Source organism: Eleutherodactylus coqui, chromosome 3 (genome assembly GCF_035609145.1).
Source record: "Eleutherodactylus coqui strain aEleCoq1 chromosome 3, aEleCoq1.hap1, whole genome shotgun sequence".
Taxonomy (NCBI): Eukaryota; Metazoa; Chordata; class Amphibia; order Anura; family Eleutherodactylidae; genus Eleutherodactylus; species Eleutherodactylus coqui.
The window spans coordinates 13,115,152-13,140,322 of record NC_089839.1 but is presented as its reverse complement, the minus strand read 5'-3'; the positions used below and the strand labels follow the sequence as shown (position 1 = coordinate 13,140,322).

The 25,171-nt window shown below is 49.2% G+C and overlaps 1 protein-coding gene across 1 annotated transcript in view; it reads right to left on the bottom strand.

The window, feature by feature from the left end:
* Positions 1–19,134: 19,134 nt before the first annotated feature.
* ITPKB (inositol-trisphosphate 3-kinase B) overlaps positions 19,135–25,171 on the bottom strand; it is an 89,987-nt gene continuing 83,950 nt past the window's right edge. The window contains exon 8 of the mRNA XM_066595134.1: positions 19,135–21,238. Coding sequence (XP_066451231.1) covers positions 21,023–21,238 — 216 coding nt within the window. The 3' untranslated portion in view covers positions 19,135–21,022. The remainder of the gene's footprint in view (positions 21,239–25,171) is intronic.

Sequence of the window (25,171 nt, the reverse complement as noted above, 5' to 3'; positions counted from 1 at the left end):
TGGGGGGATGCCACCAGGTGTAGAGCTGACAACAGGGTCTGGTGATGGGATGTCACCAGGTATAGAGCTCACAACGGGGTCTGGTGGGGGGATGCCACCAGGTGTAGAGCTGACAACGGGGTCTGGTGATGGGATGTCACCAGGTATAGAGCTGACAACGGGGTCTGGTGGGGGGATGCCACCAGGTGTAGAGCTGACAACGGGGTCTGGTGGTGGGGTGTCACAAGCTTTAGAGCTGACAACGGGGTCTGGTGGGTGGATGTCACCAGGTGTAGAGCTGACCTTGGGATCTGGTGGGGGATGTCACCAGGTGTAGAGCTGACAACGGGGTCTGGTGGTGGGATGTCACTAGGTATAGAGCTGACAACGGGGTCTGGTGGGGGGATGCCACCAGGTGTAGAGCTGACAACGGGGTCTGGTGATGGGATGTCACCAGGTGTAGAGCTGACAACGGGGTCTGGTGGTGGGATGTCACTAAGTGTAGAGCTGACAACGGGGTCTGGTGGGGGATGTCACAAGGTATAGAGCTGACAACGGGGTCTGGTAAGGGGATGCCACCAGGTGTAGAGCTGACAATGGGGTCTGGTGGGTGGATGTCACCAGGTGTAGAGCTGACCTTGGGGTTTGGTGGGGGATGTCACCAGGTGTAGAGCTGACAACGGGGTCTGGTGGTGGGATGTCACTAGGTGTAGAGCTGACAACGGGGTCTGGTGGGGGATGTCACCAGGTATAGAGCTGTCAATGGGGTCTGGTGGGGGATAGCACCAGGTGTAGAGCTGACAACGGGGTCTGGTGATGGGATGTCACCAGGTATAGAGCTGACAACGGGGTCTGGTGGGGCGATGCCACCAGGTGTAGAGCTGACAACGGGGTCTGGTGATGGGATGTCACCAGGTATAGAGCTGACAACAGGGTCTGGTGGGGGGATGTCACCAGGTGTAGAGCTGACAACGGGGTCTTGTGGCCGGATGTCACTAGGTGTGGAGCTGACAACAGTGTCTGGTGGTGGGATGTCACAAGGTTTACAGTTGACAATGGGGTCTGGTAAGGGGATGCCACCAGGTGTAGAGCTGACAACGGGGTCTGGTGGGTAGATGTCACCAGGTGTAGAGCTGACCTTGGGGTCTGGTGGGGGATGTCACCAGGTGTAGAGCTGACAGCGGGGTCTGGTGGGGGGATGTCACCAGGTGTAGAGCTGACAATGGGGTCTGGTGATGGGATGTCACCAGGTGTAGAGCTGACAACGGGGTCTTGTGGGGGGATGCCACCAGGTGTAGAGCTGACAATTGGGTCTGGTGATGGGATGTCACCAGGTGTAGAGCTGACAATGGGGTCTGGTGGGGGATGTCACAAGGTTTAGAGCTGACAACGGGGTCTGGTAGGGGGATGCCACCAGGTGTAGAGCTGACAATGGGGTCTGGTGATGGGATGTCACCAGGTGTAGAGCTGACAACGGGGTCTTGTGGGGCGATGCCACCAAGTGAAGAGCTGACAACTGGGTCTGGTGATGGAATGTCACCAGGTGTAGAGCTGACAACAGGGTCTGGTGGGGGATGTCACCAGGTGTAGCGCTGACAACGGGGTCTGGTGGGGGATGTCACCAGGTGTAGAGCTGACAACAGGGTCTGGTGGGAGGATGTCAACAGGTGTAGAGCTCACAACGGGGTCTGGTGCATGTCACCAGGTGTTGAGCTGACATTGGGGTCTGGTAGTGGGATGTCACTAGGTGTAGAGCTAACAACGGGATCTGGTAGTGGGATGTCACTAGGTGTGGAGCTGACAACAGGGTCTGGTGGTGGGATGTCACTAGGTGTGGAGCTGACCTTGGGGTCTGGTGGGGGGGTGTCACCAGGTGTAGAGCTGACAATGGGGTCTGGTTGTGGGATGTCCCATGGTGTAGAACCGACAAGGGGGTCTGGTAGTGGGATGTCACCAGGTGTAGAGCTGACAATGGGGTCTAGTTGTGGGATGTCACCAGGTGTAGAGCTGATAATAGGGTCTGGTTGTGGGATGTCACCAGGTGTAGATCCGACAACGGGGTTTGGTGGTGGGATGTCACTGGCTGTAGAGTTGACAACAGAGTCTGGTGGTGGGATGTCACCAGGTATAGAGCTGACAACAGGGTCCGGTGGTGGGATGTAACCACGTTTAGAGCTGACAACGGTCTCTGGGGGTGGGATGTCACCAGGTGTAGAGCTGACAATAAGGTCTGGCAGAAGGATGTCACCAGGTGTAGAGCTGACAATGGGGTCTGCTGATGTGATGTCAGCAGGTGTTGAGCTGTCAACAAAGTCGGGTGGTGGGATGTCACCAGGTGTAGAGCTGACAACAGGGTCTGGTGGTGGGATATCACCAGGTGTAGAGCTGCGATGGGGTCTGGTGGGCGTTTGTTCCCAGGTTTAGAGCTGGCGTTGAGATCTGGTGGGGGGATGTCACCAGGTGTAGAGCTGACAACAGGGTCTGGTGGTAGATGTCACCAGGTGTAGAGCTGACAATGGGGTCTGGTGATGGGATGTCACCAGGTGTAGAGCTGACAACGGGGTCTTGTGGGGGGATGCCACCAGGTGTAGAGCTGACAACTGGGGCTGGTGGGGGATGTCACAAGGTTTAGAGCTGACAATGGGGTCTGGTAGGGGGATGCCACCAGGTGTAGAGCTGACAATGGGGTCTGGTGATGGGATGTCACCAGGTGTAGTGCTGACAACGGGGTCTTGTGGGGGGATGCCACCAAGTGAAGAGCTGACAACGGGGTCTGGTGATGGGATGTCACCAGGTGTAGAGCTGACAACGGGGTCTGGTGGGGGATGTCACCAGGTGTAGCGCTGACAACGGGGTCTGGTGGGGGATGTCACCAGGTGTAGAGCTGACAACGGGGTCTGGTGGGAGGATGTCAACAGGTGTAGAGCTAACAACGGGGTCTGGTGGATGTCACCAGGTGTTGAGCTGACATTGGGGTCTGGTAGTGGGATGTCACTAGGTGTAGAGCTGACAACGGGATCTGGTAGTGGGATGTCACTAGGTGTAGAGCTAACAACGGGATCTGGTAGTGGGATGTCACTAGGTGTGGAGCTGACCTTGGGGTCTGGTGGGGGGGTGTCACCAGGTGTAGAGCTGACAATGGGGTCTGGTGGTGGGATGTCACTAGGTGTGGAGCTGACTTCGGGGTCTGGCAGGGGGGATGTCCGCAGGTGTAGAGCTGACAATGGGGTCTGGTGTGGGGATGTCACTAGGTGTAGAGCTGACAACGGGGTCTGGTGGTGGGATGTCCCATGGTGTAGAACCGACAAGGGGGTCTGGTAGTGGGATGTCACCAGGTGTAGAGCTGACAATGGGGTCTAGTTGTGGGATGTCACCAGGTGTAGAGCTGATAATAGGGTCTGGTTGTGGGATGTCACCAGGTGTAGATCCGACAACGTGGTTTGGTGGTGGGATGTCACTGGCTGTAGAGCTGACAACGGAGTCTGGTGGTGGGATGTCACCAGGTATAGAGCTGACAACAGGGTCCGGTGGTGGGATGTAACCACGTTTAGAGCTGACAACGGTCTCTGGGGGTGGGATGTCACCAGGTGTAGAGCTGACAATAAGGTCTGGCAGAAGGATGTCACCAGGTGTAGAGCTGACAATGGGGTCTGCTGGTGGGATGTCAGCAGGTGTTGAGCTGTCAACAAAGTCTGGTGGTGGGATGTCACCAGGTGTAGAGCTGACAACAGGGTCTGGTGGTGGGATATCACCAGGTGTAGAGCTGCGATGGGGTCTGGTGGGCGTTTGTTCCCAGGTTTAGAGCTGGCGTTGAGATCTGGTGGGGGGATGTCACCAGGTGTAGAGCTGACAACAGGGTCTGGTGGTAGATGTCACCAGGTGTACAGCTGACAACGGGGTCTGGTGGTGGGATGTCACCAGGTGTAGAGTTGACAATGGGGTTTGGTAGTGGGATCTCATCAGGTGTAGAACTGACAGTGGGGTCTGGTGGTGGGATGCCCCCAGGTATAGAGCTGACAATGGGGTCTGCTGGGGGGAAGTCACCAACCAATTGGTATGGGACATGGCAGCTTCTGGACCTTCTAGAGTCCACTTTTGGCCATGTTATTGGGGCATGGAGGCCATCCGGTGTGCACGGTGCCGCCACGTTCAGGGAGACCCCGTAAACTGACAGAACGTGGACAACAAAGCCTTGTAGGAGCTGTGAAGACATCATACACATCATCTGCCCTCACTGAGGAGGTCTCACAGCCCATTGGAACATCCATTAGTACCAGAACCCTCCGTAGGGAACTGCATGTGAAGAGTTAACATGGACGAGCGGCTGCCTACAACATCAGCAGTGAATGCACAGTGGCGCCTGCGATGGGGCTTGGAGCGATGGACTGTAATCGAGTGGAAGCCAGTGTTGTGGACGGCTGTATCGCAGTATACCATCTTCCGATCGGATGGAGGCAAATCCCTCCACTTGTCTATGGGAATGTGATAGAAAGTGGTCTAAGAGGGTCACTGCAGTCATTGAGGCCAAAGGCGGCCCAACACCGGACTAAAAAAAGTGAATTAATTTGAATTTCCTTACCTTCTATGTGTGTCCCATTATTTCTGTCAGCATAGTGTATATGTCTTCATTGTAACAGGAAAGAAACAAACCTTTTGGTTCTCTGACCCTGCACTCATGTGTTACTCCCTTCTATCTGCATCACCTTCTACGATCTGTACAAGAGTGTTCTCCAGCCTGTGGCTCCCCAGCTGCTGTCAAACTACACCTCTCATCATGTGGTGCTAGCCAAAGACAATGACTGTAAGTTCAGGCTGCACAGGGTTTGGTGGTTTGTAATCATGGAGGCAGCCTTCACCTATAGCAGTCGCCTTTCCTGGGTCCTAACAGTGTCCACAATACTCAGAAAGCCCCATGACTTGCAGGTGAAGCAAATAGTAAAATAACCTGGTGTAGCAATAAATATAGTCATAAAGCACATATGAGCACAGTGGAAACACAGTTGCAACTAAGGACTCCCCATTAGATGACAGAGACAGAGGGTGACTACAACCGAAGGATGAGAATGATGAATATAATGAAACTGGCAGTGGAGAATGGAACAGATGTTATAGAACCAAAATACAACCAGAGAAATGTTAACCCTAACACTAGATCTCCCTATGTCTCTCTCCGACACTGGCCTTCAACACCAGAACTCAAACAGCCCTAAGTTGTCTCTACGGGCGATCCTGTCTAAAACACTATCCCTGATAACAGTAGAGCACTAGTACCCACGTAAGTGGCTAAAGAAGAAAATGCTGGAATGATCCAAGGCAGATGTGATGCGGAATAAGTTGTGATGCGAAATAAAAATTATTATTAGATAGAATGATTAAGACAAACCACAAATTAGGAAACACAGACTGGGATAACAAGGAGCAAGTCACAGAAAATGGACAAACGAGACAAGACAGGACTAATGGCACAGAGAGTTATGGCAGCAGTATACAGTCTTAAGCTCTTGCTCATGAGCTGAAGGTTGTGAGTTCAATGCCTGCAAGGGTCAGGTATCTGACTGAAACTTGACTTAGTCTTCCATCCTTCTGAGGTACCAAGCTTAGTGCTATGCAAATAACAAGTCCCTGTCCCCCTTTCCCTAAAGAGCAAGACATACTATATAGACAAGACTGGACTAAGAACCTCATACTTAAAACTAGAACAATTAATCCTGGATAGAATATATGCTGTCACAGCTATCAACTGCACCACACTGCGGAAACCAATAGTATTTAGAGAGGGCAAACCAAACAGAAGCTCGTTTTTGTAATGAGGCTGAGCTGTGCAGTCTGCTGATCTCAATGGGTCCCAGTGGAGCACATAGACATGACAGAGAGAGATTAGGTAGGTAGGTAGGTAGGTAGATAGATAGATAGATAGATAGATAGATAGATCTAAAACTGGAACGCAATATCTCTTGCTTAGGAAAACAGTGACATAGCTGGAACTCTTACATTGGTGACAAGGTCACTTATGACTTTTCTCCCCATATACAGTAACTGATGTTGCATCACAAGTGTGATAGAAGATTTAGCACAACTATCAGCCAGCAGGCTAGCCGATGTTTCTCCTCAGTGAAATGAATGCACACACTGCCATCTAGTGGCTGTTTTCTCATCTATAAGATAGATATAAATATTCCAATTTAGTGAGCTTTCATGCAGCACTTTTTAACATGCTGTGCAACTCTGCTTGGGGTTTGTCACAACTCTGGAAAACTTCTAGTCAGCGCTGCGATGGAATGCTGTGACGCTGCGAACAGAAACAAACATAGCGGCTCCCTTGTATTGTGAATTGGGCGCCTCTTTGGTGTTTGTTTTACAAGGTGTCCATTTGTTTCTGGGGGTTTTTTGGAGTACAGAATAAGGCCGCTGCACACAAACTAGTCAGATTCCGCATGCGGGACCCCACAACGGAAAACAACCCCGTGCCTGGCCAGCCTCCGCACGTACCTGTCATTTAGCTACTTCATCTGTACTGCGAATAGTTGCGGCGAGCTGCCCGACATGCGCAATACAGATTCTTAAAAAGATTTCTGCTTCTCCCACGTCATTGCATAGCCAATGTCAATTGCGGAAGAGCCGCGGGTCGGATGGCTTTAATTGACTTCAATGGCATCCGTCCACGCGGAATCCGCTGAAAAATGCAGCATGCTGCGATTTGTCCTCCGCTCACGGAAACCGCAGTTGGTTTCCACGAGTGTGCAGGAAGAATCGATTTTGCATAGCATGCTATGAATGGTATATGCTGCGGATCCGCGGTGTGGACGCCTCCCGCGAATTCCACAATGCAAATCCGTTTGTGTGCAGCGGGCCTAACATAGCCGACTGCGCTATTCTATATTCCAAATATAACTGAAACAAATGGAAACCTTGTAAAATAAACGCCAACGAGGCGCCCAATCCACAAGACAAGTGAGTGGCTATGTTTGTTTCATCCAGGGGTTCCATCACAGCGCTGGTTTCCACTACTGTCACAGAATCCTCAAGCGGGGTCACATAGCATTTTAAAAAAGGCTGTGTGAATGGTCCTTTACTGGAGAGTTAATTGGTTGTAAAAGGGGCAAGAGCTGCAAAATATCTGCAATGATCAGAATAATTTTACACATCATCATATGATGACTTAGTAATGAAGGTTACAGAACGGCAGAGTTGGAAGGGACCTCCACGGTCATCGGGTCCAACCCCCTGCTCAGTGCAGGATCACTAAATCATCCCAGACAGATATTTGTCCAGCCTTTATTTGAACACTTCCATTGAAGGAGAACTCCCACCTCCCGTGGTAACCCGTTCCACTCATTGATCCCCCTCACTGTCTAATATCTAATCTGTGTCTCCTCCCTTTCAGTTTCATCCCATTGCTTCTAGTCTTTCCTTGTGCAGATGAGAATAGGGCTGATCCCTCTGCACTGTGACAGCCCTTCAGATATTTGTAGACAGCTATTAAGTCTCCTCTCAGCCTTCTCTTCTGCAAGCTAAACATTCCCAGATCCTTTAACCGTTCCTCATAGGACATGATTTGCAGACCGCTCACCATCTTGGTAACTCTTCTCTGAACTTGCTCCAGTTTGTCTGTCTTTTTTAAAGTGGGGTGCCCAGAACTGGACACAGTATTCCAGATGAGGTCTGACTAAGGAAGAGTAGAGGGGGATAATTGCGGCAACTGGGCCGAGTATCGGGCCGTTGCGGGGTGGAACCAGGGGGATTTCAAGATGGCTCTGCGATCTCTCCCCGAACAACGGTGGAAAAACATAGGGCCGACCCAGTCGCACACAAGGGGAAAATGGCGCAGTCAAATGGTAGTTGTCACGGTGACGCCAGTACCTTTGGAGGGTGAACTCCAGTTGATGGTGATTAAATAATTGAGACAAGTCCGCGTAGCTTTGTGGTAAACCGAAGGTACACAGTTTACTCAGTACTTTGTATTCACAAGTTTAACAAGCACAGTTCCCAATGGTGCTGTCTTATTTAGTATTTGAATCAATGTTGCTCCGAGCACACATTTAACACAAGGTTTCTCTTTCACGCTCTCTCTCTGTACTTAGGGTTTCTCCAGAACAATTCCCATCAGTCCTAGTTATCTGAGGGTTGTCTTCCCAGGGATTACGTTAGCAGGTAATTGATTAGCTGGGGTAGGGCCACTTGCACTTCCCTGACTTTCATCTAACGGGCTCGTACAACTCACTGTCGTGTGGACGGCTTCCATCCCTGTTTCTTCTCCACAATGTGCTCACTTCTCTAGTTTCAAGGTACTTTTACGTTCCACTCTAGCAACATTACGTTTGCGACCTTGCTGCACACCTTCCTTTCTCCTGCGCCTCCCAACGACTTGTCATGGCAGGGATTGCCGCTCTGTGCTTCAGGATCCGGGAGAGATCATCCCACCAAGACTAAGGTAGGCCTATGGTTCGCCGTAGGCAGAAGCAAGGCAAGTGTCAGCCTCACACTGACACGTCTGCCACCACCGACTACATCTCTGCTCTCTCCTACTCTTGTCACTAAACTCCACCTCTCAACGTCTCTTAAAACCCCATGATACAACATACACAAATAACGCGTTAAGAGAGTCAGGACTGTCACAGCACAGCTTGTTAGCATCACACAGACCAACACAGATACACACAAACACAAAAGACAGTTCACATGGAACAGACATAAAGTGTTACCATGCGGCGGTTGCTGGTCCTCCCGGGGCGGCAGTGTGCGGGGTCCCACGGTCGGGGCGCATCCCCCCGGCTTGTTGTACAGCTGCCGGGGGTGCGGGTGCCTGGCCGCCGTGGTGCTGGTGGCACGTGGCACCGTGCGCATGCACCTGTGAGTGCAGCTGCCGTGCACGAGCTCCCTTTTATTATGTTCTGTTTAGAGTTGGCTGTCTCCCTCTCTCCGCCCCTGTGCGGTGGCTTTTGTTTAAAGGTCGGGCAGAGACTTGCAATCACTGCCAGTTATTGGTTTCCCTCAGTGTGCTAGCTAGTCTGCCTCTGTTGGTCTCCTGCTTCTGTCATCTTGTCCGCCAGGTTTTTCCATCTGCCTCAGTCTGCTTAGTATTGTTCGTGTTTGTTATTTACATCTGCCTTTTCTGTCAGTATTCTACCCTTTTCATCCAGGTACGCCAGCGTCCCTTTTTCGGTAGTAGGGATTGCCGCCCAGTTGCCCGCCTGGGGTTAACCAGGAGTGGAGGCAAATAGGCAGGGACAGGGGTTGTGGGTGAGATCTAGGGCAGCCAGGCTGGCGTATATTGGGTAGTATACTGTAACATAATAACTGGCCCTTAAAATTGCTCTCTAATGGAGGCCATAAGTGCCCTCGCAAGTCAGTTGCAGGATTTAGTGGTCGTGATCCCAGACCTGACAGGAGCAGCGGGAGTTAGTGCATGTTTCTGCCGCCCCTTCTATTCCGGAGCCCAAGTTTCCGCTTCCTGAGGTATTTTCAGGGGAGAGGAGCAAGTTTTATGTTTTTCAGCAGGCATGTAGATTGTATTTTCGGATGCGGCCTCGCTCCTCCGGCTCAGAATCCCAGAAAGTTGGATTGATTATGTCCTTACTTCAGGGTTCCCCCCAGACATGGGCCTACTCCTTACCCGAGAGTTCGGCTTGCCTGCAGTCAGTTGATTTGTTTTTTCAGGAACTTGGAGGTATTTTTGATGAGCCGGACCATGCGGGGTTGGCAGTATCTCATCTCACGTCTCTAAGTCAGGGGCAGCAGTGGGTAGAGGACTACTGCTCTAAATTTAGACTGTATGCAGGTGAAACCTCTTGGAACGATGGCGCCCTTAAAGATGTGTTTTTGTTGGGTATTTCTGACGTTGTCAAGGATCTACTCATTTCTCATTCCGCTCCCGTGACACTCAATGATGCGATGGATTGGCGGTCAAAGCTGGGAGGAGGTTGAGATCTAGAAAGGAGGAACCCCAGGCCCGTAAGGCTAAGGAATCCAGCAGACCCACTCCCGCTTCTCCCATGCCAACTTCTGATGCCGAGTTTATGGAAGTGGACCAGCTAAGTCCCGAGGAATGGCGATGGTTCCGGATGACTCATCGTCTCTGCCTCTATTGTGGGAAGGCCGGACATTATGTAGCGACCTGTCGTCAGAAGCATCTGCAACATCAGTCTGAATCGGCGGAAAACTTCAGATCATAGGCGATTTTTGGGAGGATCGCCTAGGATCACAGGTACTCCCTAAGTTGTTGGTGCCTTGTCAGATTGGCTTCCAGAATTTCACTCGGTCCGGTCAAGCTTTTATTGATTCGAGTGCTGCCGCCATTTTGATTAATTTAAGTTTTGTCAGACCCCTGATGACTGAATTCTCGGCATTAAAGATTCCCATACACTTCACTAGTATTGATTCTACCCCTCTGTCTGCAGGGGTTGTACAATGGAGGACTCCCATGTTACAGTTCACTGTGGGTGTTCTCCATTCTGAGAATCTGTCGTTCTTGGTAATGAAAAGGATGTCCGTTGATGTAGTGCTTGGTATGCCCTGGTTGGCACTGCACAATCCCCGATTTGATTGGTCCACTCGGGAATTGACACATTGGGGGTTCTCCTGTCATAGTCACTTAGCTACTATATCCGTGTGTTCAGCAGATGCCATACTTATTCCTGAGTATTTGTCTGATTTTCATGACGTATTTTCCAAGAAACTGTCTGAGGCTTTGCCTCCCCATAGGGAGTGGAACTGTGGTATTGATTTGATCCCCGACAGTCCCATCTCTAAGGGAGCCATTTTCAATTTGTCTGGGCATGAGCATGAAGCCCTTAAGTCCTACATCTCGGAGTCTCTGGCCAAATGACATATCCGGCTGTCCAGGTCCCCTGCCGGGGCAGGTCTCTTTGTAGAGAAGAAGGATGGGACATTGAGGCCTTGTGTGGATTATCGGGCTTTGAATACAATTACAGTGAAGAACCAGTGCTCCAGGACCCTGATTCCTGATTTATTGAATCAGGTGGTAGGGGCCCACTGGTTTTCCAAATTGGACTTAAGGGGGGCTAACAATTTAATTCGCATCTGAAAGGGAGATGAGTGGAAGACTCAGGAAATCAGCAGGAGACCTGGGTATAGTCCATGTGCGTTCTTCTCGCGGAAGTTCAGTTCGGCGGAACGTAACTATGACGTGGGTAATCGTGGGTTATTGGCGATTAAGTGGTCTCTAGAAGAGTGGCGTCACCATCTTGAGGGGGCAAGGCATCCCATTACTGTGTATACTGATCATAAAAACTTGGTATATCTCACAGCTCGTCCGACCAGGTGGGCGTTATTTTTCACCAGATTTAACCTCATCGTTACATATATTCCAGGGGAGAAGAACGGGAAGGCAGACGCCCTCTCACGGAGTTTCGGTTCGCCGGAAAGCGAGACCGTGGCTCCCGAGAATATCCTGGCACCGGGGGTGGTGGTGGCAGCTGTAGAATCTGATCTCGTTCCTCATCTACAAGATTGTCAGCAGGACGCTCCCTCGGGGGTACCAGAGGGCAGATGGTTTGTGCCAGAGACCTTGCGTCTCAGAGTCATTGAAGAGTCTCACTCATCTGTTCTCGCAGGCCATCCGGGGGCTCAGGGGACTCTGGATCTTTGTATCAGACACTACTGGTGGCCAGGCATGTCTCAGGAATTCCGCGAGTTTGTTACGAGATGCTCTGTCTGTGTACGCAGTAAAAGTCGTCGTCGGCGTCCGGAGGGGCCTCTGAGACCGTTACCGGTGCCTTCTCGTGCATGGTCGCATTTATTGATAGATTTTATCACCGATCTCCCTGAGTCTCAGAAGTTCACCACGATCCTGGTTGTTGTGGACCGCTTCTCAAAGATGGCACATTTCGTGGCGTTGAAGACGCTTCCTTCTGCGATAGAATTTTCCAAGATTTTTGTAAAAGAAATCATTCGCCTACATGGGGTTCCCAGGAACATCGTATCTGATCGAGGGGTTCAGTTTGTTGCGCAGTTTTGGCGACCTTTCTGTAGAAACCTGGAAACGTCGCTTTCCTTCTCGTCAGCATTCCACCCGCAAACCAATGGTCAGACTGAGCGGAGGAACCAGGATTTAGTGCAATATTTACGGTTGTTTGCTAGCGAGAAGGCTCATCAGTGGGCAGAGTTCCTGCCGCTGGCAGAGTTTGCGTTAAACAACCGTACTTGTTCTTCCACTGGGGTATCTCCATTCCTTTGCGTATATGGCCAGCACCCTCGCATCCTTACAGCTATTTCTGCTCCGTCTGTCTGTCCTGCAGCTGATGTCGCCACAGATGCGCTGCAGGGAGTATGGAAAGAAGTACAGAAGAACCTGGAAGCAACGGGGGCTCGTATGCAGTGGCGTAGTGGGAGGAGTCTGTCGGTATCTGAACCTTACAGGGTAGGGCAGAAGGTATATTTGTCTTCTAGAAGGTTCTGTCTTTGAAACTGGCGCGGCGTTACGTGGGTCCCTTTGTCATCACGCAGGTAGTAAATCCGCTGGCTTATGAACTTGATTTGCCAGCTAGATGGAGGGTTCATAGGGTTTTTCATAAGTCATTATTGAAACCTTTTGTCCCTTCGGTGAGGAGTGGAGGCAAGTAGGCACGGACAGGGGTTGTGGGTGAGATCTAGGGCACCCGGGCTGGCGTATCAAGGGTAGTATACCGTAACATAAAGTCACCCTAAAGACACCCCAACTCCGGGCTACTACATAATTACCTCACATGATCTAGACTCTATACTTCTCTTAATACATCCCAGAATTGTGTTTGCCTTTTTGGCTGCTGCATCACATTGTTGACTCACGTTCAGTCTGTGATCTATTAGTATACCCAAGTCTTTTTCACATGTGTTTCTTCTCAGCTCAGTCATCATCACACACAGTCATATCCTGGGCACACACCTACCATGTGCCATTTATAAAAATGGTGTCTTATGTGGCAGTGGGACATTGGGGCCCTCACAGGCACCAGATGTGACTGCCATCTCTACCCCCCCTATAGCAGATAGCAGTGTATGTCGCCATGATTTGTACACTGATCACCACAGACCCCTTTGACTTCCCCAAAAGATCCTCACAGGACGCAGAAGTCTCGTATACATGCCTTTATTGGATAAACGGGGCTGGAGGCACCGCGGTGGGTGCGTCCACTACGTCCACACTGAAGCATGTACCAGGTAATGTTCACAGCAAAGAAACACGTTCCAGATAAACCGCCCTCCACATGAGAAAACAACCCCACAAACTGTATATACAGCCAGACATGTCGCAATCGAAGACTAACCAAGCCGTAATAACACACAAGCCGCGCCGCCGCCGCCGCGCTGTTAGTGTCCCGTGCAATACAAAAAATTAAATAAATATACATTGAAAACAATACACAGAAAAAAGCGCGAGTTACTAAGGCACTGTATAATATACCATGATAGAAATATATACTCTACGGGTAGCCATGTAAACGTGGGAGGAAACATCATACAACGGCTGGGAAATAGAACATCTGTTCAGCCTCTACTCAATCCGGGAAACTCAGGTGACAACCAATATGGCTGCCGCGGCAGCCCACCCAGCTTTACCGGGTTCCTGAGTGGCATCTCACGTATCCTCCTCATATCACAGGTTTGTGAAAAGCAGGTGTGGCCGCCATGTTTGTCGCAGGTTTCATGTGAGTGCGATGCATTTTGCGAGAAAAATCGCATCGCACTTACATCGCTGCACTTGCAAACGCCCATTATTCCCTATGGGAGAAAAATCATGTGTGGCCACGGCCCTAAGGCTGAGCCCTGCACACAACTAGAAACAGTGTTGCAAAAACCTTCGAAAAGTTGCAATTTTGTAACCTGCACCAAAACTGTGAGTTTTATACACCGGAATTCTGGTGTAGGAGGTTTGATGCATAACCCCCTATGTCTGGGAGGCGGCCTGTGCCTCCAACCTCAATGCAGTACTGGGGTGACATTACAGATGCCGTCGCCCCCTCGTCAGCTGCCGGGTCCCACTTACACGTTATACTAATCCGAGGCCTGGGTGATAAATGACTCGGAGCTTTGTGAATAGCCCGATGCAGCTCCTCATTCTGGCCAGCAGGTGGCGCCGTTAGCGCATATTATTCTGCATCCTGGATGGAAATGATGGCGGATAATACAAATATTTGCTGCTGGCGGAGACACGTTTGGGGTTAGAACATTAACTCGAGGGCTCGTTACATTAATTAGATTGTTTGCACAGCGATATTGAATATTATCTGTGGAGATCTCATCCTGCAGTACAAAACGCTCTGGATATTACACTACGGGGCGTTATATAACACATCTGCAGCAGGGAGCAGAGGTATGACAGGCCCCTATGCTAGTACGGTGATGTCATGTCAAGCTACCTGCATAGTGATGTCATCATACTAGATGGCACTGCCTTACTTTAGGGGTGTCTAGATCGTATGTGGAGTGACGGCCACGCACAGATCTAGCAAACGTTACCTTGACACACTAAAGGGGTTTCTTAGGACTCCGATATTAGTGACTTGTCCTCAGGATGCGTCATCAATATCAGATCGCTGGAGGTTCGCGGCTCGGGATCTGCGCCGATTAGCTGTTTGAAGAAACCGTGATGCTTGAGTGCGCGCCGCGGCCTCTTCTCCGGCTTGTGCCGTCATGTTGATTGATCACATGGCCTGAGAGCAGCTAAGTCCCATTCAAGTGAAAGGGGTTGAGCTACTACATGAGACACAGACGTTCCTAAAAGTATGGCTGCGTCTTGGAGTTCGCAGGCCAAGTCACAGGGCACGGAGCGGAAGCTGATAGCTCTGACTCCTGTCTAGTGGCCGACGCTGGTAATTAAAAGCGCAGCTCTCATTGATTTTTTTTGGACCCCAGACTATCAATTATTAATGACCCATCCTGAGGACAGGTCAATAAAAATTGCCTGGAAAGCCCCTTTAAGAGTGTGTTCACACTTAATGGATTTTGGTGCAGAACTGCACCAAAATCTGTACAATTTGGTGCAAATGTTGACGCAGTTTTTGCCAGATTTGCAGTGGATTTCACTTGAAGGGGTGAATTCTCTGCAGATTGATCCACCTCCAAATTGGACATACCCCAAGACCAACGGGACACGAGCTTAAAGAATCTTGTCCGCGGTGCATCTGCAAAAAATATATATATACACATACTGAAATGTTGCTTTATATCTTTACTTGGATAGCGTCCCAGCTTTTCCCCTATCTATCTGATCCCCCCATGTAATGACCCCATCCTCACGCCCGTTACTTAATATCTTATTAGCAGAGGATACCGAGGAATGCGGATTGTTTGGTTCTTGGAAAATTACAGGAAACTTGTTTGAATTTCTTTTGCATTGTTTCTGGCAAAAAATTAGCATTAGTGGTGTAAACAGCGTCGGGGTTTCGGGGCTCGTGGGGGTGCGGGGGGGGGGGGGGGCAGGAAAGTGACCCGGATATCTGCTGATGAGTAATGGTTGGATAATCCGGGGACCGCAGTCCGTGCAAAGGATTTCCTGAAAACACAGGAAAATACAAGCAAGGAATGACATTGTCATAAATACTGGAAAGAACGGCCCCGACTCTGCCACCAGGGGGCAGTCTGCACCACAACGAGCCAATCCTGGTCTGAAAAACAGATTCTGGATTTATTTTGCAAAACTTTGCAACTTAAATTTGGCCGATCGACAAGATTAATTGCAAATAACCCGTAATTCTACAACAAACATGTACGACATTTCCCAAATAATTGGTAGAGTGGGGATTTATGCTGCCGGTGGTGCCAGCGGGCGTCCGCTAGCCGACAGTCACCGATCGCTTGTGGAATCGTAAAATATTAATTATCTGATCATTTCATTAGAATAACTCGTCATTTCCGGAATGTGTCTGGGATCCCAGCGGTCTGCGTCCAATAACAGGGAGTCTATCAGGAAACAGTCAGGATGGACAGTGGATAGAAGAAGACTGCACCCCTGATATAAGGCCAGGTTGGCCAATCATTTCAGACGTATTTCCACCTTCCATGCGCTCCGGTTTTGGGGACAATCCCATCGGAAAACAAACTGAGATCATTCAGGGTGGAAAATGTAAATAAAATAATGGAACCAAAGCCGAGAGATATGAAGAACACGGGAGGTGGGGTCACATGACTGCACAACCAGGACCGCCAGAAACTCCTGCAGCTCCTTTAATGTTGCTGTCGGCCTCTTGGCACTAATCTTCCTCTGGTCTTTTCCTCACTTTGTGAGGGACGTCCAGTTCTTGCTGATGTCACTGTCAGTCCAAATGTAACCCCTTCTTGCCGACGGTTCCCACTGTCCTCCATGGTACATGTAATGCCTTCGAGATGATTTGGCCCCCTTCTTGCTGATGCTCTCCCCTGTGCCCCGTGGTATATGTAATGTCTTAGAGATGCTTTGGCCCCCTTCTTGCTGATGCTCTCCCCTGTGCCCCGTGGTATATGTAATGTCTTAGAGATGCTTTGGCCCCCTTCTTGCTGATGGTCTCCCCTGTGCCCCATGGTATATGTGACATCTTAGAGATGCTTTGGCCCCCTTCTTGCTGATGGTCTCCCCTGTGCCCCATGGTACATGTAATGTCTTAGAGATGCTTTGGCCCCCTTCTTGCTGATGGTCTTCCCTGTGCCCCGTGGTATATGTAATGTCTTAGAGATGCTTTGGCCCCCTTCTTGCTGATGGTCTCCCCTGTGACCCATGGTATGTGTAATGTCTTGAATAGGTTTTGCTCCCCTTCTCCTGACTGACACCTTCCAACAATCAGACCCCTTTGATGTTCTGTAAGATCCTTACCGACCAACTAAGAAAATGTCAGGAAATCCTCCTGGAAAAGCCGAACTTTATATGGGGGATCCAGAATCCCTGTAAGTAATGGCAGCGGAGTGCAGACTGCTATCTATCAGGAGGTCACATGTGATTGGCTAATGCTGCACACAACCCCATCCCCAAATATAAGAGGGTGTGAACACTTCTGCAACCACATTATGTAGGTTTTGCTATTTTTCCACCGAGTGATTTCAGTTTGTTTTGCGCTCTAACAGTCCAGATAACGGGGCGCAACAGGAAAGTAAAAATGTTCCAAGTCATAATAACAAGGTCATTAAAGTGCCACCAGGGCTTTTATAGCGCTTCTTCTCTTCCCCCCGGGGCTTTTTTGTAATCCCTACCTGTGGATCTGTGAAATCTCACGATGGCGCCAACCAGCTCCAAATATTCTTTTATATAAATATACACAAACAAGGAGCTTCCTGTCCGCAGGGGCCGATATTCCTGCAGAACAGTTTCATCACCTCGTGGAATATACATCCCAACAAACGGCCGCGGTTTTGAAGGACGTCCAACGCGCTAGTAGATGGGGGCCTCTAATAAAGTGACTGCTCTATATATGTATGTGTGCTGCGGTAGATCCCATCAGCCTGAGGGCTTATTCACATGACAGGAGCCAAAACCAGGGGCGGCTCCAAAATCTGGAAGAAATGCAAATCTCTCCATTCTACTTTCTCTCTGCACGTTCCTCTCCTGGTTTCGGCTTACAAAATGCTGATGAGCAATCCTGTCACGTGAAGAGGCCCCAAAGATTCTGCAAGCATAAAGAGTAGTGGTGGCAAGAAACAGCCACCCAGCGGATGTGAGTGATGACCTTAAAGGTCCGTTATTCAGTGCGAAGTCATGTCTTTACATAGGCTTTGTCTTCCTGATACACAGCTTCAAATTCCGTGCACAGACAGAGTTACATGATGAAATTCTTGTTGTCTGTAGCCACCACTAGGGGGAGCTCAGGGGGTTACTGCATACAATCTTACAATTGGATTCAATGTATATGCAGTATGCAGCGAGCTCCCTATAGTGCAGACAGAATTTAATTCTGAAACTATGTCTACGCAGGGGATTTGGTGCCTTGTGTTGGATAGAGAGACCTCTGACCCCCTATATATATATATATATATATATATATATATATACCCACATCCTACAACATTGTACAGTGTAAAATCTAGAGGGCGTCACTCTGGAAGTCTGATTTCCTATTTTCTACAGATTTCAGTAATATGACGATTTCTCCTCCATTCACGCCTAAAGCAAACTCCGGAATCCTTTAGTTACCAGAGAGAAGTGCATAACGGGGCTCAGACGACAATTAATCACAACTAACAGGTGACAGGACCGGCAGCGGGGTACAGCCCAACCGCAGTCTGTTGCCAAGGGCAACCAACAAAATTCCGAAAGCAGCTTTGGATGTGAATGGAGAGAACAGCAAGAGACACTGTGAGATGCGAGTACAAAACCAGTGAAGTGAAGGATTTTGACCCGATGTGGTGACCGCGATCGACTCATTCTGTCCTCATTTATGTTTTGGTTAGAAGTTTTAAAAAAAAAAAAGCAAAAACAATTTTTTTTCTTTGAGTTTCCACTTTTTTTGTTGTAAGTGAATGGAACGTCTGCTGATTGGACACGGGGTGTAAAGCGCTGCTGTTTGTCGATCTTAATGTAAAAACAAGTTAAAAACGTAAAAAAGGTTTTTTTGAGGGTCAGAGTAAAAAAAAATTATTTAAAAACTATGTTTTAATCCAATTTGGTCCAATGTGTTTGGATCCATCAGAGAAAACGTAAAGCGGTGCGAGGTTTAAGGCCCTCTTACACAAACCAGTGGTCATTCACCCAACTAACTCCCCCCGTATGCAGGAGAGCGATCAGATACCGAACGAGCCATCATTCATCCTTCGTGCCGCCTTAACAATAATCATTCTTAGCTGCAAATCTTCCTATATGAATGGGGATGTTCTGCTGACAGCAACTAAGGTGAATGAGGGACGAACTATAGTTCATTCCCCAGCAGAGTCTGGTAGGACTGTCTAAAAGGCCAGTTAATAGAGCGCGTTTAATGCCGATATGGGCCTATGTGTAGGGACCCTTAAGGTGACCAATCTCTGCCCTGAATGATGCACACTTCCTTCCCCCATGCGCACTTCCTTTCCCCTTGCGCACTTCCTTCCCCCATGCGCACTAGCTTTACCCTTGCGCACTTCCTTCCCCCATGCGCACTTCCTTTACCCTTGCGCACTTCCTTCCTTCCCCCTTGCGCACTTCCTTCCTTCCCCCTTGCGCACTTCCCTCCTTCCCCCTTGCGCACTTCCCTCCCCCTTGCGCACTTCCTTCCTTCCCCCTTGCGCACTTCCTTCCTTCCCCCTTGCGCACTTCCTTCCTTCCTCCTTGCGCACTTCCTTCCTTCCTCCTTGCGCACTTCCTTCCTCCTTGCGCACTTCCTTCCTTCCCCCTTGCGCACTTCCTTCCTTCCTCCTTGCGCACTTCCTTCCTTCCCCCTTGCGCACTTCCTTCCTTCCCCCTTGCGCACTTCCTTCCTTCCCCCTTGCGCACTTCCTTCCTTCCTCCTTGCGCACTTCCTTCCTTCCTCCTTGCGCACTTCCTTCCTTCCTCCTTGCGCACTTCCTTCCTTCCTCCTTGCGCACTTCCTTCCTTCCCCCTTGCGCACTTCCTTCCTTCCTCCTTGCGCACTTCCTTCCTTCCCCCTTGCGCACTTCCTTCCTTCCCCCTTGCGCACTTCCTTCCTTCCCCCTTGTGCACTTCCTTCCTTCCTCCTTGCGCACTTCCTTCCTTCCTCCTTGCGCACTTCCTTCCTTCCTCCTTGTGCACTTCCTTCCTTCCTCCTTGTGCACTTCCTTCCTTCCTCCTTGCGCTACTGTAGCAACAGCACAAACGCAACAAAAAACAGATTCAGCAAAGAGTAATTTTCAGCCATTTGATTCAGATTACCCAGAAGCACTTGCAAAAATGGGGTCCATCTCTCAGGTCGCGGGGTTGTCACCATCTGTGCAACAACAGGGATCTTAAAGGGCAACTCCAGTCACTGTGGATTTTAACACAAGGCCCTAATCACATGGTTAAGGTATATCAAAATGACCATTGCCCCCTACAGACAAAAATGTGGAACCGAAGAGGCGGCAGAGTTCCTACATTTGCCTGAAGTCGCCCTTTAAGTTTGGCTCCGCCTGAGAGCCTATAGGTTTTAAGGTGAATACAGTCCTATAGTGTGGCGATCGATCCAAAGAGCTTACAATCTAAGGGCTCATTCACACGGGTGGATTTTCAGTCTATATGACACGTGTATTTTTTAAAAGCATAATACAGACAACATAAACCTGTTGACTCGCGTTGGGTTGTTCAAACGTGCGTTTTTTAAGCGCATATTTTACGCGGGTTACAAAAAAACTGCAGCAAGTCCGATATCGGTCCGTATTGCAAGTGTATGGGAGCGTTAGAAATATGCGTATTCGCTGCGTTTTTATGCACGAAGGCGGGAGAAATCAATTTTTCCTTCCTGTTTTTTTTTTTGCGCAAGTGAAACCGCATTGAATGGACGCTGAAAAAAAAAGAGGGAGGCCCAAATATGCGCCAAACACACCCAGAGAAAACGCTACATATTTACGGGCTGTGTATGCATACGCCCGTGTGAACGAGCCCTTCTGATCATGTTAGAGCTGGCATCGGCGGCACGACCTGGCATGGCACATTTAGGGCCGCACCCACTGCTTCTCCGCATTACGCTCCGTCTTGAACACAGTGCTGTAACCCTACAGACGACGGGAGCCGCCATTCTGCGGGCGCACTGCGCTATTCTGTAAAAAGAGCCATTGGAGCTCCAATGAATCGGCTGCACTCATGAATACCAGCTCCGGGGGCAATAAAAATGGCGGCCTTCACTGCGCATCGCTGGCAGGTGTTAATACGAGTAAATATAAGTTCTAACGGGCTAAAATAATATGGAGGATAAAAAGACGACGAGACTCGGAAAATAGACAAACGGCCGCCTGCGAGTCTATAGGACGGCCTGGTTAAAAAAAGTCTCTTTGTTCTGAGGAGTATTTACAAAAAGTTCTCTGACTGCGGCGTCAAGATATAAAAATAGGTGGTCCTCCGCCCTCGGAGAGTCACTGCGGGGTTTCCAGTATCCGTAGGTGGGGGATCCCTATAAAGTCCTGTAGTGCATTCATGAAGCGGAGAAGGATGGCTCCTCCCACCCCCAAAACCACGTTAATTGGCATCTTTCTCATCTGCCATCTCTCTGAGGATGTCTATCAAATTATCCAGTCCGAACAGGTAGCCGTCCTCGCGGTTCCCCTCCGCCCACGATATCCTGTGGTCCAGCTCTTTGCCTTCCGGTAACAGGGTGGTTTTTCCGAAGTCGATCATCCAGACCTTGGCTTGTTCTTTCTTGTCGTGGATGAAAAGTAAAGAGCTCCCGATGACCTGCAGGGGGAGACACAAAACAGTCTTGAGAACCCGGGTCACAACAATTCACATCCCCACCCAACCTCCGTAGCCCATTCAAAGGGAATGTCCACCCAAACTGCAGCATGGGGGCCCGTCCGGGACAGCCCCCAAAACCAGGACTATCCCGCTGAGTCGGGCAGTACAAGGCGCCCGTTGTAAATAATGTCATTTTCCCATGCGTCTTCTGTGGCTCTTGCAATGCAGTGAACACCGCCGGTGTAATTGCGCCCTTATAGTGATCGCAGCTCTGGATGTGAATGGAGAGTAAAGACGTAATACAACGCTACTAACAACAACGCTCAGGCTTAGTAAAGTGTTTACGTCGATGTGAGCGCGTTTGCAGACCGTCACCAGTTAGTTAATCCCCTTGTCTCACTTGCTTCAGCTCCCAGTTCTCCTGTAAAGCCCGCTAACCCCTCGGCCGAGGTACTTGGCTCGCCGTCCGCTCGTGTGTGCAGCCAGCGTAAAACTATTAGCGCTTATAACTAGATAAGAAGGGCTTTGCTGCATCATAAATGAGTCATAAAGAAAAGATTAAGATATATTGGGTTTCAACAGAGGACCATATTTAGCAGCTCCCTGCAGTTGTAAAGGCCAGCGCTGCGAGCTCCGAATACCCAAACCGCACATGTAGTGACCAACCGGAGAGCACCAGACCCAAGTAAGAACCTCCAGCAATGCTCAGGAACCCCATGTCAGCAATGCTTCATGACCCGCCAATGTCAGCCCAAATATTAGCAATATGTCCAAAGTGTCAGAAGTGTTCTGGATCCACAACTTCACAATCGTCTACATTTCTGAATATCAGCAAAGCTGTGGAGTACCAGGAGAATATAATACTCTAAAACCCCCGCTGTAACGCTCTAGAACCCCAAATATCCACAAGTGGCAGCACTGCTCTGGAGCAGATTTTGGAGCACGATTTACCGTGGCATGTGGTGCATCATGCAGCCTGTTCCGTCCCTTATGACCAACATCTTAGTGAGGCTACTAGAACCACTCCTGCCCATTTTTGCTCTGGAGCACTAAGTGTTAAAAAAACATGTTCTGGGTCTCCAAATGTCGGGGTTCCTCTGCAATGGTTGATGGATATTATGCTTTAGAATCCCAAATGTTTTTCTAGGTATCAGTTATACTAAGTACCAGTAATGCTCTAGAACCACAACTGTTTGTAAGGCTTCACAGCCTAAATGATCTTGCTTTTCAATGTTCCATAAGCCCAAATATAAGCAATGACCCGGAACCCCAGGCGTCAAGTAATGCTTTAAAATACAAAGTACTACTGACGATCTAGAAACACAAGTAATAGTAATGATCCCAAATCACAAGTACTAGTAAAGTTTTAGAACAAGTACTAGGACTGCTCTAGAGCAAGTGCTACTAATGTTTCATACGACAAGTAGTAGTAATGCTCAAGAACATTTTTTTTATACTAGGAATGCTCTAGAACCACAACCATTACCAGTGTTCTAAAACCACAAGTACTTGTAATCTTCCAGAAAAGCAAGTAGTGGGTTTCCTCTTGAACCACAAGTGCAGTCCGTTAGGATACTCTAGAAATCCAAGTAATGCTTTACAACATCAAATACTACTAATACTGCAAAGTCTTAGCTACTAGTAATACCCCAGGTACTACTAATGCTCTAGAACAAGTGCCTGTAATACTCTAGACCAGGGGTCCCCAACTCCAGTCCTCATGTTTTCAGGATATCCTATGGTAAGACCACCTGTGGCAATGTCTGAGGCACCGATAATAATTACATCACCTGTGCTATACTGAGGAAATCCTGAAAACATGACCTGTTGGTGGTCCCTGAGGACTGGAGTTGGGGACCCCTGCTCTAGAACTAGGAGTATCACTAATGCTAGTAATTCTTTTGGAGCATGACTAGTACTTGTGGCCCTAGATCATCACTAGTACGACAAATACTCGTAATGCTGTAGAACAACAAGCATTAGGAACCACAAGTACTAGGATTGCTAGAGAACTACAAATACTAGGGATGATCTGGAACCCCAATATTTAGTAATCTTTTAGAACATCAAATACTAGTAATGCTCCTGAACCCCTAGTGCTACCAATGCTCTATAACAACAAGTACTAGTAATACTCCAGAATCACAAGTACTTTTAATGCTCCGGAAGCCCAGGTACTGGTAATACGTGAGAACTACAAATGGTAATGATGCTTCAGAACCCCCCAAGGACCATTAATGATCTTTAGTGCTAATTTGTACCCCAGTTTGTTACCAGAAGAGATAGAACAGCTGTGGAACCCCAAATGCTTTGTGACCTCTACTGGAATAATGCCCTGCTGCTGCTACTGTCCATCAATAAGTCCAGGGTCAGAGGCGGTGTTGTGTCTCCATAAGGAGGGCGCCCAAAAAGTGTATGAAGACACCTAGGGGGTGAGTGGGTAAGAGGATGGTATAGTATCTCCCCAAGGAGAGCACCTAGAAGGGGTGTGGGGAGACCTAAAAGAAGAGTCAGGAGACTTATAAGGTGATGCTAGATCCTCCGGGAAATGTATGCAAATAAGAAAGATGGAAAAATACCTCTACAGCGCCATCACGCATCTTTTAGGTGCCCCCACACCACTTCTGGATGCTCTCCTTGGGGAGAGACTACACCATCCCCTGACCCACTCACCCCATAGGTGTCTTCACAGACTTTTTGGGTGCTATCCTTAAGGAGACACGACACCGCTTCTGACTCACATCATAGGCCCCTCACAGACTAAGCCAGAAGCCTGCCGCACACTGATGAGGGGCAAGCACCCCGAAACAGCTGTCTGTGCATGGTGTTCTGTCTTGGTTCCCTTTTCCCAACCATTGCTAAGACTTGTCATAAGGTCACTTTGATTTGAAGGAATGCTGCCATCCAGTAGGTGGCGCTGTAGAGGTATTTTTCCATCTTTATCATCTGATTCAATAAGTCCAGGGAGGACGGAGACCCTATAATGTTAAATCTGCTTGCTACATCCGCTTCCCGTTCAGCTGCGGGCCGCTAGCCCCTACATCATGTCACTATCTGTATGCCTACCTGTGCCAAGTGCCGCATGTCATGCCGAGGTGCCCGCCGTGGGATGTTTACCTTTCCAGGAACACATTGGATGAGTAAACAGACATCCCATCATGCGGAGGTAAATGTCTGCGCTGCCATCAGCCCCCCGCGGCAAACTGAGAATGGAAAGTCACTTTACTTCTCCAGCAAGCACCCGCAGGACCTCCCCAGGAAGGGTTCAGTAAAACGACGGCTCAGGGGTGTGAGGACTTGTGCAATTCCCATACAGTGACAGTAGAAAAGCCAGCAGTGTCTATAAATAAGCGCTCCTTATGTGATAGTCATGTCTGTCTGTGGAAAAGCTGGGTGACCACTAACATCACAGCGGATGTGTCATTCAGAAGTCTAGGAAAGCTGGGTGACACCCACCGGGGGACAGCACTAGGTCAATAGCAGATATTCATATTCTTGGAAAGCTGGGGCATAATCATGTTGTACGTCACCCAACTTTCCCGTGCTCCTGAATGGAACATTGATTGTTCATATACGCAACATTTTACCTCCTGCTCCAACAACACCAAATAATTAAGAGGATTTGTCATTCAGGTGTCTAGGAAAGCTCAGTGGTCACCCATGAGGAAGCGGCAATGGCGGACATATTGGTGGTCATCCAACTTTCCCAAATGGCCGACTTATGTAACATGATGTTCCTTCCTCCGTCTCACACTAGACTTGTGCTTATTTGCCTATCTAGGGTGCAGTAAAGCTGGGTGGCAGCCCCTGTGGAAGCTGTAATGACGGCCATATTGGTAGTCACTCAGCTTTCCCAGGATGATGCAATGTCCCGGCTGCGCCTCGGAGTCTTTATCTCATTTTGGGATCTGAGTCCTTTCTATGCCAGATCTG